The 18932-nt window shown below is 33.6% G+C and overlaps 1 protein-coding gene across 1 annotated transcript in view; it reads right to left on the bottom strand.

Moving 5' to 3' along the window:
* DNAJC1 (DnaJ heat shock protein family (Hsp40) member C1) overlaps positions 1 to 18932 on the bottom strand; it is a 111657-nt gene that overhangs the window by 50067 nt on the left and 42658 nt on the right. The window contains exons 3-7 of the mRNA XM_054816802.1: positions 18690 to 18736; positions 12138 to 12303; positions 11137 to 11234; positions 9992 to 10085; positions 166 to 256 (exon numbers count right to left, since the gene is read on the bottom strand). Coding sequence (XP_054672777.1) covers positions 166 to 256; positions 9992 to 10085; positions 11137 to 11234; positions 12138 to 12303; positions 18690 to 18736 — 496 coding nt within the window. The remainder of the gene's footprint in view (positions 1 to 165; positions 257 to 9991; positions 10086 to 11136; positions 11235 to 12137; positions 12304 to 18689; positions 18737 to 18932) is intronic.

Consider the following 18932-nt stretch of genomic DNA (forward strand, 5'->3'; position numbering starts at 1 on the left):
TGAAAAATTAGTCAAAATTAAAAGCATATTTAAATTTAACAGCAGTACAGAAATACATAGAACACATATTTTAGAAGATTATAAAAAATGTTTGTTCACATATATCCTGTGTAGTAGGTATATCATATTACATCTTTGTTTATTAAGACAGTGGTAAAAACTCACTCAGAAGTGTTTCAAGTTCAGCCTTAGCCAGGGCATCTTCTTTCGCCTTCATTTTTGTTTCTTTATATTCTACATATAATTGTCTGGCATCCTTTAAGAAAATGTTGCAATGGCATTAGCATTCTTATACAAACAAGTTATTGCAATGGCTCTGTTTTAAGTTCTCAATCAACCTTGCAAAAAAAATTAAGATACATTTGTTTCCTTCAGTTACAGTAGTTTTTAGTATAGAAAGTATTTGTTTAGAATGCAGAATTTTTGTGTAATAAAGGTTCAACTGTAACAGCATTACTATTACAGTCTATGATGCTCACTGACAACCTGAAAAGCAAAATGGTTAGAAAAACATTTCTGATCACTACCTACAGCTTTGTAAGAGGCCATGTACCCACTCTGCTCACATCAGCAATCTGGAAGTTCAAGGAAGAAAGAAAAGTTTGTAATTAGTGTGTGCAGGGACAAACAAAGGCAATTGCTAGGCAGCAGTCCTCTTAGCGTGAACTCGTTATGGTAACATTAACTGCTTGTTCCTAAACCCAACCTGTTCCCCCCACTTTTTTTTTTTTTTTAAACCAACTTCTACATTGCTATTAAGGTGTTGAAAATATATATTAAGTTTTTTCTCCAAGGATTAGATTAGATTCTAAACTGAAATCTACTTGGCAAATTTACACATAAAACTAAAAGTCCTGTCACAAATCTCACCAGAAGTTACACATTTCCAAAATCTGATGAATTCGCAATTATAGATTTGCACTGAAAGCTTTCCAATATGAACAACCAGATTGCTGAAGTAAGAGGTATGGAGAGTTTTCTTACTCTCACTTACCAGTTTAAAGATATTTCTATAATCATTCAAAAAGCAATGAATCTGTAATAGAAATGCTGAAAAAGACAAATTAGTATTTATCATTTCCAAGCATGCGGAACATCTATTGTATTAAATCAAAATTAATTATAGCATTAGATAAACCCAATTTTAGTTCTTTATAGCCAAAAATAATTTTATTCTTGTTATTACATTAACGGTCTCACTTTTTACATATAAAGGGAGATTTAAATTTTAATGTAGAGTGTATTGTAAAACATCAGTAAATATTTTTATAATTTCAACTATAGTCCCATAAATTTGAACAAAACCTGGTCTCATTAAAAATGAAATAAGACATCTTAATAAATTTTGAAAATAAAAACTGAGTTAAGCAGTCATTATTGCTGCCTCTAACGGTATAAGTCATTCAAAACCATTGCTTCCTGCAAAGACACTACAACACAACAGTTGTTCCTCGCATTATATTGGCATCTGCCCCTTGAAAGGTATTTGAAGAAGGTGGGACAACACAGGACGGAAACATGATTCAGCTCCAAGCAGAACTTTATAATACTTTGGAGGCATTTCACCCACACAAGTCAATGCGCCTGAAGAACAACTCTGACAAATTCCCACAAAAGATCAGTGAGGTTTCATGTCCCTCCAAAATACCTTTTCTTACTCTCTGCTTGTCTTTACATTTGGGTACGGGACATGGGAAGTTACATTTCTTTGCCGGGTTTTTGTAGGAGGCCACAACACACAGAAGAAACTGTAAAGACTTCACATAACTTTTTGCTGCTGGAACACAGCAGAGGAGAGCATCTCACATGCTTAGAGTTCTGGTTTCGAGAATGGGGAAGAGGGAGGTTTTGGTGGTTTTAGTAGAATTGGGGCTAAAAAAAAGTGTGTAAGCACAGGAGGACTACCATTAACAGCAGAAAACAGTAGCGGTTCTCTTTTCAGTTCAACTGAAATATGAATTCCCTACCGCATATGGAAACTTTCCTTGTACTCTCCTGATTTGGACTATTTGCATCATTAAGAAACAGAAACAGCCATAAATGTAATGGTTAACTTCTGCTGTAAGTTTGAGCCATTTGGGTTGCGTGGCACACACAGGACTCAGACATACTGATATCCAAAAAATGCTTTTGTTTAAGGCTATGATTTCAAAATGGCTACAATTAACCAGCATTTAAATTTAACCCATTTTACGCTGAAAGCCAATATTTGATGCTAAATTCTGGTGTAAAATCCATTATTGCTTGTGGGATCTCCAGACAGCAGGCACTAGGGGGTAACTGTCAATCTCTCCAGCATGTCAATCACTGAACAATTGGAAATGTGGCTCAGATGAAAATGAGACACAATGGCTGAACAACAAAGAAAACTAGTCAGAAGCATGTAAATGAAATTTAGTAGTATTGTTGCTTTATAGATATAAAATGGATTATCATTGCAAAAGGAGTAATATCGAGGTTACAAAGGCAACATCAGTCTTTTATCTTATTAATCACAGTTTATTATGGCTGATACCATAATCACAAAAAAAGGGAAGACTGCACATTTTGAAGTACACAAAAATGTATACATATAAAGCAAAGCAAAGAAAAAAACCAAAAAATCTAATCAAAATGGATTTTGAAGATTTGAAAATCAAATCCTTCCCACAAAAGCATAAGAAATGGTTCTACAGGTTGTAAAGAGAAATTAGAAGACGTACCTGAGCAAAGATTTTAGCCACAGACACAAACTATATGGGTATTAGACTTTATAAGTCAAAATTAAAGAAGTACTGGAAAACAGTTTAAAATAGGAAGTTCTTTGAAGAAAACTTCTGCCTTAACATAAATAAGCATATTTCAATTTACTCCTCATTAGTTTTCAATAGTATCAGTCTAAACAGGAATATTCATTTTCAAGCATATTCAGTTTTGGTAGTAAGAGTATTTCAACATAGATTATGTTCAGATTTTTTACTTTTCCAGGGTGATACATTTAAGCAGTCATTTTGCCTCAATACAAACATTTTAGAGCCCTAAAACCACTGGCAACATAGATAGAGCCTCTTCCAATGTAACGCTCCTTCCCCAAGATTCAGTAAATGATTTTTATTTTTTTTTTTAGAGGATCTTTTCCCAAACAGCTCAAAATATGTGCAACATCAAAATTTTATACCTGGTATATACTTCACCTTCAAGAGGTAATAAACATAGGAAAAGCACCATTTTTGTCCTTCTGGGGGTGGAAAGGGACAGAGGAAAGAGACACACTAATATAAAGCTTGGAACTGTTCTAACTGAAAGTTCCAGCTTACCTATCAGAAATATTTTGTTCTCATTTGCAGGAGTTTGAGAAATTTTTTAAAAAGAATGTCAACACAAATACTTCACCATCAAAGCAGTAATATGCATGTAGTTAAGCAAAAAGAATAATGAAGAGGACTAATATATGCTGGCTTATTATACTATGATTTCAAATATACACTATCCAAAAAGAAACAGAATTTTAAAAAGTGTATTAGAAAATCTGCTATTAGTATTTCTAAATTATATTTCAACTGCCATGTATAGGAAGCTCCTGTGATTATCCTCATATTTAACCAACAATTTCAAAAAGTGGTGCGGAAGAAAAATAAAATTGACAAACACTTCATTAACATATTTTCAATATTTTAACCACAATTAAGAATCAAGAATACTGACAATTTTTTTTATTTCAGTTCTTATTTATATCAGTATCGACTCACGTCAATAAATTTGAGATTGCCAAGACAAAGTTGCACTTGAGTTATGCAGAAATACAGAAATTTTTGATACTGGACTTTTAAGAGGTTTTTTTCTTTGTTTGGGGATTTTGGTTGGTTTTTTTGTGGGGTTTTCAGGGTTTTTTTAGTTTTGTTTTGGTTTATTTGTTTGTTGTTTCTAAATCAACAGATAAAGTATTTATTCAAACTCTACTAATTCTGGAACTAAAAACTTCAGTTCTGAGTAAGACTTAGCCACTCCAGCCTCTCCTTGACTTTTGGGGAGGGTGATGAGATTTTGTTGGTTTGTTTGTTTTGTGTTGTTTTTTTGGGGGGTTGTTTGGTGTCGTCCCCCCCCCCCCCCCCAGTTAATCTTCCTGGCTTTCTGGTCTAACTCAGAAAGACTAGAGATTAGGAGAAATAAGGCAAACATTGGAAACAACTTGCTGTATTGGCCATATGTGAATCTTCACTACCGATTTTGTGATAGAATTGGCTTCACATTTTACTCCTCTGGGCAAGGGGCTGATACAAACAAAATGCATCCCCTCAGAATTCACAGTTAACTGGAAACTCTCCCACAAGCACACTTAAAATCAGTATATTGAAATAATTTTCTTTGCATTAATTCTTATCAAATCAATCTATAGACTTAAAGAGAAATATTTGTATGAAGTTCTTGAACTAGTTTTTTGTCTTTTTAAGTACAGTGTTCTTGTACAATTTGTACAAAAAACAGAGAGAGAAAAAGGAGTCAAAATTACTGCAACATCCAACCTTTGATTTGCTATTTCTATGCAATAAAAATGCCAGCCATTATACCACAGCAAAAACACTCTTTTGATGGGTTTATAAACAACTAGTGTTTATAAATCAACATGTTACAGTAAGAAATAATGTAAAAAAAAGTTAAACATTAGGATTTATATTTCTCTGACATTTTTACATGTTTACTCAAAGGTAAACTAGTAAATAAATAGGAATTGCATTACTTCCTCCTTTATAATCAGAAAATCATGCTTTGATGTTGGAATAAAACCAAGCGCGGCCATGCTCTTCAGCTGCATACAGCCAGTGGGCAGTTGAATCATGCTTCCCAAGCCTTGGACACACAGGGTGACCAGCAGCAGGCTGTACCAGTGCAGTATCTGCTGGGTATTTATTCCACATCCACACTAGTGAAACAAAGGCAGCCAGAAGGGGAAACTGAGGCCAATGCTCCAAAGGCTCCTAGAGACTCATTGGCACCCTGTGAAGCCTTGTACCACAACAGAACAGCACCATTAACTGAGAGCCCGTATCGCCTCATACGCTCAAGCTACTCTTGGAGCTACACTCCTCTAAGGAGTGTGCTGGGATATGCAGACATACAGTAAGTGATTTGAAGGAGCAGAACAAAACTGGCTGCCACAGAACAACAGACAATTAAAGGCAAATTTCTTTAGTGTTTTACATTTACTTAAAACTTTTACTATGCAAGAAAGCACATTCTGTCTCCAGAGCCTCAGACAGTATTCTGTTAGACGCAAATTATTTTTGCTCACTTGCATACACCCAGAATACTTGTTTTACCATTCACTCTCCTCTGACCTGCTTCTAAGCTTCTAATTGACCTCAGGGTCAAGAGCTTCATCCCTACTTTGGTTCTCCCAACAGCTGCGAAATAGCAAGAAACAGAGCAAATGGGCAATCACTCATGCCACACATCCTGCAATTGCTCGCTCCCCACAAATTATATCAACATTGGTGCTGTACAGTAAGTTGGAACACATCAAAACCCCACAAAGCTAGGAATTAAAGGGATATTTAACCTTACTGACTTGAATAAATCCCTTTAAAAAAATAATGTCTTTAAAGTATACGTTATTAAATGCAATAAATTTTATTTTAATGTCACATGATGATTTTATGTAAAGTCATATGTGAAGACAAAAACAACCCACAGAAATGTTTGCTGACCTAATCAAATCTAGCTTAAAAGCTAACTTTGCCAAAGAAGATGCCCTGCTGGCAAAGCCTCTTGAGTTTAATGACACATTGCCAATCTGTTTAAGGCCAAAGCTGAACCATCTCTAAACAGGTGTTGAAATGTAATCATGGATTAAAAGAAAACCTGAGGAAAAAATGCCAAGAAATTAAACACCTCTGGGTCACAAGTTTGAATCTATTCCAGGCTACTAAATCAGCTACAGTAATTACCATCTGGTAGTCTACATAAAAATAAATTACTGGCCTTTTTGTTTTAATTCACTTCGTGCTACACAAAGGTCTTTATAAACAGAAGTTTCAATTGTAATTGAAAGCTTTGTTGATAATCTCACTAGGTTATACCCAGTGCAACTACGTACTGAGCTTGAACTGCCTTCTTATTACTGGCGAGCCACCAAAAATTCCTCCAATAGTTCACTGCTAGGGTGTATGTGCTACACCTACACTATTACAGATAGAAGATAATGGGAAACTTTATTTTCTTAACAAGAATCCACTTCCGTCTGAAACAAACGAAAATGCTTTCTGCTTCATTACACTTAGGAAAACAACAGGTTCATAATTTAACTAATAAAAAACATTTCCTAGTGCTTACTGGAATTAATGAAGTTGGTGTAAAAATAAAGACATTCATTGCTAAGCTTCACCACATAAAGGTGGAAGAAAAGTAGCTGACAAATACTAACAAACACTCCTATCTTCAGTTTTCTGAAGGAAGTATTTTGCAAATAATAATTAACATTTTTAAGAAAGATGACTCTTCTTGAGTTGTATGTCTGCACATCCAAAGAAAAAACTGCTGGTTTGGGAATAAACTGCCATTTACATATGACTCTTCTCCCACAGAAGAGAAGTATACTCAACACAACTGTCTATTCTGTATTACATTCACCATTTGAACTGAAATTCTTGGACATTAATATTTAGCTGGTTTATTTCTTTGTAAGAACAATTTTCAGTTCCAATAAGCATTTTAATTGAGTTTTGTTTCTTTTCTCTTTTTTCCTTTTTATTTTTTTTAAATATATAGCCTTCTTCCATGTCATTCTCATGAAAGAGTAAATTATAAATGACCTTAGAAACAATTTGCATTCTTTTCTATCTTTTTTTTGAGCCTACATTATAAGAATTAAACTTAGTAATAGTCAATGTAATTTACACTCTACTTAATGTTTCTTTCACACCACAGATATTTGATTTATGATACACTTGATGTATTCCTTTCCCTTTTCAATTCTTCAAACAAGCTTAAAGATACTGTTTTCACCCCCAAATTTAACTAAACTAAATGCATGGATATAAAAGCCTATATGGCCTCTCTCAAAATACAATTGTCAACAGTTTAAAAAAAAACCAATCATTTTTTAGTTTCTCTCATCCTCCTCTCACCCATTTTTCTTCCAGTTTCTTGACATAAAATGCAGACTACGATAAAATGGCACAGGCCATCAGAAGGGCATACAAACAAAGCATTTTTCTTCAGTAAAGGCCCACCTTAATTATTTTAAGTGCCTCCTTCTGAAATCTGACATTTTGAAGGAGGAGGGGAAGTAGGAGAAAGACACTCAATTGGATAAATGAGAGCCAGGCATGGGCAGAAGCTCAGCAACCTGAATCCTGAGACAGAGCTGTTGTAAGTTGAATATTCGCATTAACAAATGGGGGGAAGGGCGGGATGCTAGGTAAAAGGAATCAATACAAGAAGTGGCAAAAAGTTTAAGTTTACCTCTTGTTGGTTTGGGGGTGGGGTGGGTATTTTTTTGTTATTGGTTTGGTTTTGTGGGCTTGTTTCTTTTGTTTTTAATAAAGTTTCCTTTGAGGAAGAACTTGTGTACACAGGCAGGTGGTTTTGTTTCCTTACTTTGAGGCTTTGAAAAAACTCAGTGGCAGAAGAAACATTTAATTAAAAGTATTGCTAACTCTTACCCTTTTCTGTCCCAAATGGGGTTCATTTAATTACGGATGCATTTTAGAAGTTAATCTACAATTGTATTAGTTGCAGATGAATGACAGCCAACTTTGAAAAGAACTTGTTGGCTCTTAAATGACTGAAGAAATAATTTAGATTAACTCAGTAAACAACTAAAATGTGTAGCAGCCATCCTTATATCAACCACTGTAACGCCTTGTTAAATAATTTGCATGTGTAACTAGCACATATAACACTACTCAGTATCTGTAGGAATCTTATTTTCCAGATAAGCTGCCCTAGTGAATCTACTTATACTAAAAGTCCAAAATACTCTGAAATCTCAAGCCTATGACAGTGTATTATTGAAGAGAAAAGCACTTATATTCAAAACAAGATCTCTGTACCAGGGTATAATCATGTTAGTATAGCTACTAGCTCTCTGTCCAGCTAGCTACAACGTACAAGGTATCTTTTGCACTGTCATTTCAGAAAACATCTCCAACATGAGGTCACTGCTGCTCTTATGCTCCCCAGAAGAGGTAATACTTCTTTAAGCATTGTTAACTAATAAGCTACAGTAATTCATTTCAGGTACCCAAAGTCCTGAATATTCTTAATATTGGAGATTAGTTATATTTTATTGCATTTTAACTTACATAATCAGCAGGTCACCTTAAACAACAACAAAGCAAACCCTGGAGTTAAGCACTAGTGTAATTTACACATGAGGCAATTTATTCTAGAACCCCATCTCTTCACTTCCTCCTTGCTCCAAAGCCGTCTAGCTCTGAATTCCTCTACATCTTGCTTCCCCTGCCACCAAATCCCTGTTTGCTGGTCTCCAATTTTCCCTGAGTTATTGGAGAGCTTTTTTTCCACTACCATTAAGTTAATGGATTTAAAACCCACAGCAAGAGGTATTGGCTAGGTGTCTACAAAGTGCGAAACATCACTTTTGTTGTATTCATCTTTTCTGCCTATTCTGGCAGACACAAGAGCTGCTTTTTGAACAGAAAATCTGAAACCTGTTATGCTGACTTCTTAACAGACTATCTTAAAAATCATAAAAATGAGAAAATGACAGCTTAGAAAGATTCTAAGAAGTCCTAATTCAAAATTCTTCATGAATCTTACTATATTCTATAGTATTTTTAATATTTTGCAAATAAGGCAAAAGGAAAAGTACTATAATTATGAAGAAAGTTTTAAAAATGCAGCAAAAGCAACTGCTGAACTTAATTCTTTTCTGTCTAACTCCCCTCAGTGAGGGATGAACATCAAAGCTTAATTTGGACACAACAGTTGATGTCATTAAGCATCATCACTTTTGCTTTAAAAACTTGCAAAAAGAAAGGTTTCATTAATAAAATAGCCACACAGTTCTGTTGAAATTTTTAAAAGAGGAAGAGATATTAACTTTTACATCACTTTGTAGGAAAGGTGAAAGGCAACAAAAATGGATGGAGAAAGGCCCAACTTTATTGCATTTGTAACTTTTACAAGCCTTTTGCTAACAAATTAGGAATTATGAATTATATGCTTTTTCTAGCTTGAACACAGACTGAAATTGAACATTGATGCCGTTTATACTGCAGAATTAATCCTCAATATTTCTGTAAACTAAAATCCACCTTGCATTCCCTGATCCGTATTCATTAGCAGTGACAAGGGTATTAAAAACAAACGGGTGTATTCAAGGGAAATAAAAAGAGCGAGCATGTGATATTAAAAGTTATTCTGATAACTGATCTAACAATAGTTACACTGGATGAATATCAGCTAAGTTTTACAGTTTCTAGTATTAGATTAAAAAAAAAAAGACAACTGTGAGCAAGTTTGCCACATTTATGTTTATAAATTACAACCATACCTTTGTTAATTTACCTTAGTAATTTCAGGTATCAATTTATATTGTTATCCAGTGACTCAAAAAAACCCCCCTCCACCTCACTCAGAAAAAGAAATTTCACTGTTTCCCCAAATTTAAATGACATATTAATATTTACTATGAAAATATAGCATTTGCCTATTTGATATAAAAATACTTCTGTTAACAGATCACTTAAAAGACATTGCTATTCCTAATTAGATGTGTATATATATCATCCCTCTCCCATCATTTATTGATGTAGTTTTGCCTATCAGGAACTGCTGCTGAATTCCCTAGCACATTAAGATTAATATCCATTTAAAATATATTCGCATTTTGATGAACTTACAATATTAAATTTACCTCCAAATCGTAACTTATATATATTTGTGCTTGAGCCAGAAAAATCATAAGAACAAGTGCTATACATCTGATTATGCATAACAACACCATCAAGAAAAATCAAGTAATATAACTTAAAATCATTACTATTACCTGGAATAGCTGAGGTAAAGATTTCACAGTGAGACAGAACCATATTCCCAGCTTGCATGGAAGTAAGTCATGCCATTGTGGTTTGTCCAGTACTCTGCAGTCAAATAAAATTGTAAGTTTTTCATTATTGCCACACAATCTCAAAGTCAGAACTCTCCCATTATCCTTTAAGACTAGCACTTGTCAACTCCTATAAAAACGAGTAACTACATAATATTAAAGATACATTTTGAATATTTAATTCAAAATATGTAACAGCTAACTTCTACTCATCGCTGTAATCTCTTAAAAAGGGCTTTTCTTCAAGAAAATAAATTCATAAGCCACATAATCACTTCAGTTTAAAAAAAGCCCAAAATTGAAAAAACCTCAAGCCTCAACCAAGTGTTCACAAGTGCTGACAACCAGATATGAAGACTGTAGCATAAACAAAACAATACATAAAAATTAATGTCATTTGCAGTTCACTGGAGCATTACTCACTGATGTCATCAGGAAAGACGACAGGCAGAATGGTCTCTGATCTCCATCCTGCATTGATCCAGTTCATGCCCCTGCTGTGTGAACTATTTAAACCCTTTATTTCTTTCTATGAATCAATAGAAGAAATGGTGGTATCTTTTGGAGTGTCCTGAAAGTCACTATTTCCCTATGTGTTTCTTAACAAACAATGGAGTTAGAAGCCTTTACAAACACGCTTGTTTTAAAGTTAATCAGATAAAAAGCATTAAATCAGACAAGCATTAAAACCCCATAAAAACTCCCTGCTTGGTATGGTAATAAACTAAAGGTTAAATAAATTGAAATTTGTTAATTGTAATCAAAGGCAAAAATCTTCAAAGACGGAAAAAGTTGTAAAATCTTCTAAAATCAACTTGTAGAAATAATACCCTTCTATAAGTGAGACACCATTGATTCAGCCTTAATCTTTCAATTACTGTTGATCTGCTGAATAAACACCACACATTTACAAATGAAAACCTGAAAACACATCTACACTGACACATTTTATATCAGCAATGGCTGTTACTACAAATACAGTTATTTTTCTCATAAAATATTTCAAAGATTCAAGGAGAAAATGATAGAACTAAACCAGTAGCTGATAAAATGTTTTAAAATGCAGAAAAGTAGTTCCTTCCCACCTTTCATTTTTGTCTAGAGCAGCAAGTTTGGCTTCATCTGTACTCCTGCCACCTGTTTTTTTCTTCTTTTCTCTCTTTTTTCTGCTAAGCAGTTCATCCTTGATGTAGAAAGAACTACGGTTACAGGTTATCATTAACATGTAAACCACAAATGTTACTGGGACTCTTCTGTGAAGGGTAAACAGTAGAGTAGCATTTATGCAAATGTATCTAGGGGTCCTACATGATTAAGTAAAATGATCTATCTTAACAATAACTGTTGCCATGGTATCCAGTCTTTAAACACACATGAAGTCCAGTTCTGTCACTCATGTGTATCTCCATAGCAATCAAAGTTTTCTAAGAGGAGAAAGCATTCAACTTGCCTCCTTTCTCATTCATCAACTTCAATAATGCAGTGGAAAATAAAAAAAAAGTAAATATATGCTAATGTATGAATATTTTTCAAGTTATGCTTAGGGTTTTTCCTACTCTACTAAGTGCAATAGATTTTTATACAACGAAAAACAAAATAATAAAAAAATAATGTGGTATATTTATACTGCTTGCCAATGCTTATCCTGCTAACAAAAACCCAAAACAAAAAAAAACATTTAGCTAAGAACAAAGGTAAAGCAAGTATGACTTAAATGAATTAAAACTGATTATTTTTAAACAACATTTAGGAAAACCATAGACATGACTACAGCAGCATATGATTCTGTATCAATAGATGATAGAACAGGGTTTTTTCTTCTTCTTCCTTCCAGTTAAAAACCAAAGAACCATCTCCTGCTATTTATTACCAATTCTAGAAAAATTAAGTAGCTTTTAGATTACTATTTCCAATATGTTGAATATCTCATTCTATAATTATCACAATTTTAAATATAATCCTTTCAAAATATGAAAAATCCAAATTCCAAACAGGGAAAGTGGTAGAGACCCCTATAATATGCAAACTTCTGCAGGAAATTCAATACTAATAATTGAAGCAAGTTTGATTTATTACCAATACTTACCAGCTGTTTTTCCAGGTAGATTGACCAAACCACAGCATAATGACCCACTGTGAGTATAATGAACAAGAGTAATGCCAGCTCAGCATTGCTCATTTTTCTCACCCGCCTGTAGTAGAATACAGGCTGTCGCCAATCTGGTAGTCCATTGATCAGAATATCATCATACCTACAGTAGCAAATATAACAGGCTTTCATGGAGAGCTAAAAATGAAATGAGCCAAACCAATTATAAAACAAAACAAAAGATAATCCACAGACGGCTTGAATAATACACACACAAAAGATCATTTAGAATTTTTTTTTTTTAATAGAGCAATGAATTGTTTTGTCAGCTGCTAGGCTTGCATCTGGAAACAAACAGAATCCAGAACCAAAAGCTGCGGAAATGCATGTAGACTTTTTTTTTTTTTTTTAAGTAATTCAATTGCTCCTGCAATATTCCCCCAGTTCATTCACTTCTGAAATAACAGACTTCTAGAAATGTAGATGTGTTCTATCTGTCTAGTAATCAGTGGGCAGGTCTCCATGATAGAAGTAAACAACAAACCAAAAACTACTAAATAGGTAGCAAAGAACAGAAGTCTCAAACACTAGAAACCTTTTTTTTCTTTTACAAATTAAAAGCACAAGTGTTGGGGGGAGGGGAGAGGTATCTTTGCTTTTGTTTTGTGCTCTAGTAGCACCATATCCATTAGGTAAAATGCTGCCAGACTTAACATCCATTCTGTGTCAGATATGAATTTAAGTTAAAGGCTTGATTTTGATGTTAGAAAACAAAGTTCACCACAGCTAGACAATTTTGATTTTCTGTTTGAAAAGCTGTCTCCCAAACCAATCCATTTTAAACCTGTTTAATTTTACAAACACTACTGACTGTTCAGAAACCATTTTATGACAATTTGTCAGTTTTTCTTCACACAAATGTCTTGAAATATCTTAGTATGTCTGAGGTCTTTTATTTACAGCACGTTATCAATTTAAAAATAAACAAACCACAGACATGCAAAACAGATTTTTCTATTTGTTAACTTTTCAGAGTAAAGTTTCAAACAAAAATCTCTACAGTAAACTCAAAAACCTGTATGTTCAAGATGCACAACCTGTTAATCTTAAATTGAACACAACTCATTACATATTCTAATCACACTGTTTCCAGAATTAAATCTGCACTGAAAGGCCTAATTTGGTGCAACACATTGACCAAAATATTTTAATTAAAAATATTCTGAGTTAGTCGCAGGCCTAATTACAGGAATAGAAATAGGGCCTATATTGTCATGCAGGTCAGTAGAACTCAGTAGTAGGTTTTTCTCAAGTAAATTGACCGATCCAGGAATAATAGCGCAGCTGCTAAACTGCCAGTCTTGACATGTAAATCAATTTAAATGCAACAACTGCACTAGCTACTTTGATAGTTATTAAATTGATACCTTGGAGATGTACTAAAAAAAATTTCCACAAGCAAATTCATTTTTTGAAGTAGGAAAACAGGCAATGGTTTTCAATTAAAAAAAAATAATTCAGCACATCTAGAAAAGCTGACTTTTGTCAAAAAAAATTTAAGTTGGCACCATTATTTCTATGCAAAAGATTTAACACCTCAGGATTCTGCGGTGTTCTGAATGCTACCAGAAGTAAGATTCATATTACAAAATTGTATCTTCCATGACAATTATGAGAATACTAAGATTAATATCCATTATCGTAAAATTTGAAGTGATAACTTTTTTCCTTTCCTAGTAACTCAGAACGAATTAACTACTGATGCCTTAACACAAACTCTGTTCAGAAAAAATGCTTAGAATACTATTTCAAACCTAAAACTTCTACTTAACTTTTTGTTAAAGAATTAAGTAAAAGTTTAAGCATTTAAAAAATAATAATGAATTTGCTAAACATGTTATTGTTAGAATACAAGAAAATATTTTAGAAACAAAATCATTTTTAAAACAAATTAGGTTGATAACAAGATTTCACAAAAGATGTTCTTCCTTTGAAAGCTTCAGACAAATACATGTAGAATCAAGAAAGAATTTTCTTTTAATACTACTATAAATTTATTAAGCATTGGCCTCTTATACACAAAGGTTTGTTAATTGATGTACTGAAAATGTGGGTACCGATTAAATAAGGTCCATATATGCTAAGGGTAACAATATAGTAATATGTAAAACAAGACTGCAAACTAAGATTTGGCAATCATGTTCTATTATAAATTATCTGTTAAGAAAAAATAAATTAAGACGGCAGAGTCTCTTGCATTAAACACTTTAAACAGCACTCTGTATTTACTAGGCTATGCCCGCTGTTCTGAACAGTCTCCAAGGATTAAGTCTCAGAATCAATGCTCTATTGATTTTACTATCAATGAGCATTATGGCTCACACGACTGGCCATTTTAAGGGAAGATAGCTTCTATTATAACCCACTTTTTAGGATATATACTGTTAAAGGATAAATCACTGCTTTCAATAGTAATTAAGTTCTGTATTTGAAAAATAAAGATATCAATGATTTTTAGGGTTTTCAACTAGAAAATGATCCTACTGAAACTCAGAAGCTTCCCATGATTTTTAAATCTTGGTTTCCAAGTTTAGGATGTGGTTTAATTAAAAGCAAGTTTCTCATTAAAGAATTTCTTTATAGAAACATACATTAACTATGAAAGATAGAAAGTTAATCCATGTGCATCAAGAACTACATTCAAAATTATATTACAAAGCATTCTTCGTTTGGCAACCTATATTACTTGTTACTCTATAAGAAGAAAAAAAATCTAACTGAAAAGGAAAAATACATCTGCAGTATTTTTTTCTCAGACATATGCATACAGAATGCAGCAAATCTTTGACATATGAGTATGTCTGCCAGTTGTCTCTGAAATGTAGCAGTCAGCAAGCTAAAAAACCCCAAAGCACCAGTAGAGAAACAAAGACCAAAAAAAAATCCCCATTTATAACTTAAGTGGAATCTTTACTTTAAAACTCAGGATTCTATACAAGACTTAGTCTTGTACTAACAAGTAACCAATTGCAAGATTATTAAAATTTCAGTTTTCTGTAAAGTTTCAAGAAATAGTTTTTAGAGCTCTTTGTAGAATCAATTACATTGCAAGAAAAAAAAAATCCATTAACTGTAGTAGCTAATTGCAGTATCATCTATTTTAATATAATTATAATTTACTTTTCCCTTTAAGAGAACCACTGCATTTCATATTTCACATAATTTCAGAGATCTGAAATATTAAGGTTATATACTATAACCTTGAATTAATGAGATCTATTCTGAACTATGGGAAGGCTGCACTGGTGTTTTTTATTTTGGGGGCCTTTTTTCCTCAAGCTGTCAGAGACATCCAACATCCAGTGCAACATCGGCCAGAACAATTTATACCTATGAATACAGACATTTAATTATAATGAGAGCTAAGATAAACACCTTTCTTACTCTAAACAAGTATATCTTGATTCCTTTGCAAATTCTTCCTGTAATCAAGCCCACATTGTTACAGAGGATAGGCCTGGTAGGTAAAAAAAGCTCCTTAAATTGGTAACTTAAGATTTTTGCCTAATTACAATAGAAGTGCATAAAACTATCTACTTTTTCATAAATTAAAAGTAATCAAAGGCTAATAAAATTTATCATCATCAAGTTGACTTACCAACAGATGCCCTCAAGTAAAGTGTATTTCAGGAAATGCACCTATCTCTACATACCCTAAAGATAAACTTTTCTGTAGAATTTCATACTCTGCAGTGTGTATACAAAATATAAAATATTATGTTCTGCTGCATGTATGTTTAATGTTAAACACTGCTACATTAAACAATGCTGCATGTATGTTTAATGTTAGAATGTTTTTATTATGTATCAAAGTGTGTAAGAGAAACGTAATAACAGTAACATTACTATATTCTGTAGTACTACTGTATTAGCATACTTCACAAGCTTTCTCAAAAAAGCAAAACACATTATAATTAAAAAGTCCTGCATTATAATTGTCAGTAGAGGAACTACAATAGTTTAAGAAAGGCTTCTGGCATCAGATAAAGTAAAAATTCACCAATAAGTATGAAAAAACAAAGGTTTTAGAAAAATGATTGCATATAGCTGGCCAAGACTTTTTAGAGCGCTGTTTCTGTACATGCACACAATTAACACCTCTGACGTTCACCAAGACATGGAGGAAGTGTGTAATTAGACCCAGTTTTATTGTTTCAAAATAAGTTAGTAAGTTAATCACTCACTCATACGGTGCAGGACCTTATTCCCGCCTTTACCAGTTCCACTCTCTATACGCACACCAGGACCAATGCTGGATTACATCACTTTTGATATGAACAGTAAGAGATACGTCTGACTTCACCATACAGAAGCCTACAGCTCACTCTTCTCAAGGTGGTGTCATTCTGTGCCCCAAACCATTTAGGTGTCCAGTTGTGAAGGGATTCCCAGCCAAACTGCCAGAATTCCTTACCAACTAATTTGTTAGAAATGGAACTAATTTCCATCTCATCCCATCAGGTCTTTGAGTTACTTTAGAAATAAAAACTACCACACTGCCAAGGGGAGGGGAAAAAAAAATCTGGCAGAAAGCTTTGTTACAGCAGACCCAAGTAAGTGTCTCTAGAATCAGCATAAAACTAAGTTGATAAGCCCTGAGAGACAAAGGGTGCAGCACAGTTTCTCCCCAGTGCACGGGCATGACAGTAAACTCTTGAGCCTCTTCCACTAGGTTCATCACCTCACATAACGTATAGCCAAATATCAACAGCCAAAGTAGGAAAATCGCAAAAAGCAATGACTCTCCCCTTTCGTTTGCTGTATGGTTGCAAGAAACCCATGAGTTACCATACAACAGAAACAATATTACAGGGGCAGCAGCTCCTAGCACACTGAAGACTTGTTTTAAAGAGATGCTACAACAGTGCCTTACAGGATACAGGACACGCCACCCTCCGTTTACAAGCTCTACTCAGAGTTTCCCATTAGACTGTGTAATAAATGTGATCAATAAAGGTTTTCTCAAAGCAATGAGACCATATAGTTCTGCTACCCTACATGTTATTTCTAAACTCTGCATATTATTTCCAGAAAATTCTCTGAAGGTAAACACTATTTAATCCACTACATTTATATTTAATCAACTATAGAAACAATATCAACCATACATCCACACTGTGCAACAAAAATACAACAAAATAAATTATTGACAATGAAATTAATCTAAGCTAGAACAATCTACTGCTGCTTTAACTTCTCATTTGTAATCACTGTGCCACACTAATTAACAATATTCTCACAAACAAGTTGGGTTAGTCGCATCTGTAATGTATACAATGCTTAAAAGTGTAATTTTTACAAGCTACTGCATCAAAGTTCCATGAAAAAAGCTGCTATTACAGCTGCAAGGAAATTCCTATAAGCTCCATGCTAGAACTGAGCTCCACAGAGGCAATATCACACAGTGTATGTAAACAATGTTATAAACAAAAAGATGGGGAAATTTTGGGGATAGCCTGCTTTTCAAGTGGTCTGAAGCCACTTTACTAACAATTTTTTTTTTTTTTTTAACTTTCCTTGAGTAGAACTTCACAATGAAATTCTCTTGTGAGAGGTGAAATTGAAAGTACCTCTGGAAATTTGTTGGGGTTTTTTTTTTTTAATGAAGTACATTTTCATGACACTTCAAGAGAGGATTATCAAAAAGTAGATAATCCATACTATTAAACCTGGACTCCCGCCAAGACATCTACAAAGCCAAAACCCCTTCAAGAAATGTCTCAAGAAGCCCTGTTTAAAGATTTGTAAAATGATTTACTAAAACACCAACCCAAAAGCAAAACTAAGTGTCCCAGTTTTCCTGATAATGATTAGTTTAAATGGTCATCCACTTAGAAGAAAAAGAAAAACAAAGTTCAAATATTTTTAGAAAGCAGATCAGCCCCAGGTTTTCAGTTCTTAATCCTATCCCCTTCAGGTACTGCTGGACCTGCTCCTGAAGCACCAAGGAAAACTATCATTTATATAAAAAAAATTACGCTATGTTTATCAAAATTTGCAGTATTATAGATAATACATCTGAAAGAAAAAACAATGAACCAAGCAACAGAAAACGATGTTGAAGATGACAGACACTGGAAGTAATCCCTAAGTATCATGCAGCAAACCTTTTATTGGTATAGTGAGATATAGCTGAGAGTTGAATCAGTGGCCTGTATTTTCAACCACAGCTTTAATAAAACAAGCAATGATAACTGACACAACTCAACAAACAATGATATAATTGCTAAAAAAATTGCTCCAAATAACAGCTAGCTTTTAAAGTTCTTTCAAATACTAGTTTTAAAGTAGAATAAGCAGTATATCACACAAAAACACACACCAGCTTCCCCTTTAAGCCACATACAATCTGTAATTAAACAGCTACATAGGAATTATGAACTTAAATTATGCAAAAAATCATCTGAAGAGTTACAATTAAGTCAAATAGGACTTCAATATATCACTGGCATGAATGCTTTATTTGAGAATCTGTGCAAATTAACTCACCTCTGCCTCCTTTCTTCATCCTTTAAAACCTCATAGATGGCCACCAACTGAAACAAAAACAGAAAAATAAAAAAAAAAAAACACCACACAAAAGAGTTTATTTAGGATTGAGTTTATAAAGTTTGAATAGCAGTATCACATTTTACATTTGCCAACTAACGACCTTTGCTGGTTTTCACTTTTCCATACAAAGCAGCAAACTCAATATGCAAAAGAAACAGTGACATTCATATACAAAGTGTC

This window comes from Grus americana, chromosome 2 (genome assembly GCF_028858705.1).
Source record: "Grus americana isolate bGruAme1 chromosome 2, bGruAme1.mat, whole genome shotgun sequence".
Taxonomy (NCBI): Eukaryota; Metazoa; Chordata; class Aves; order Gruiformes; family Gruidae; genus Grus; species Grus americana.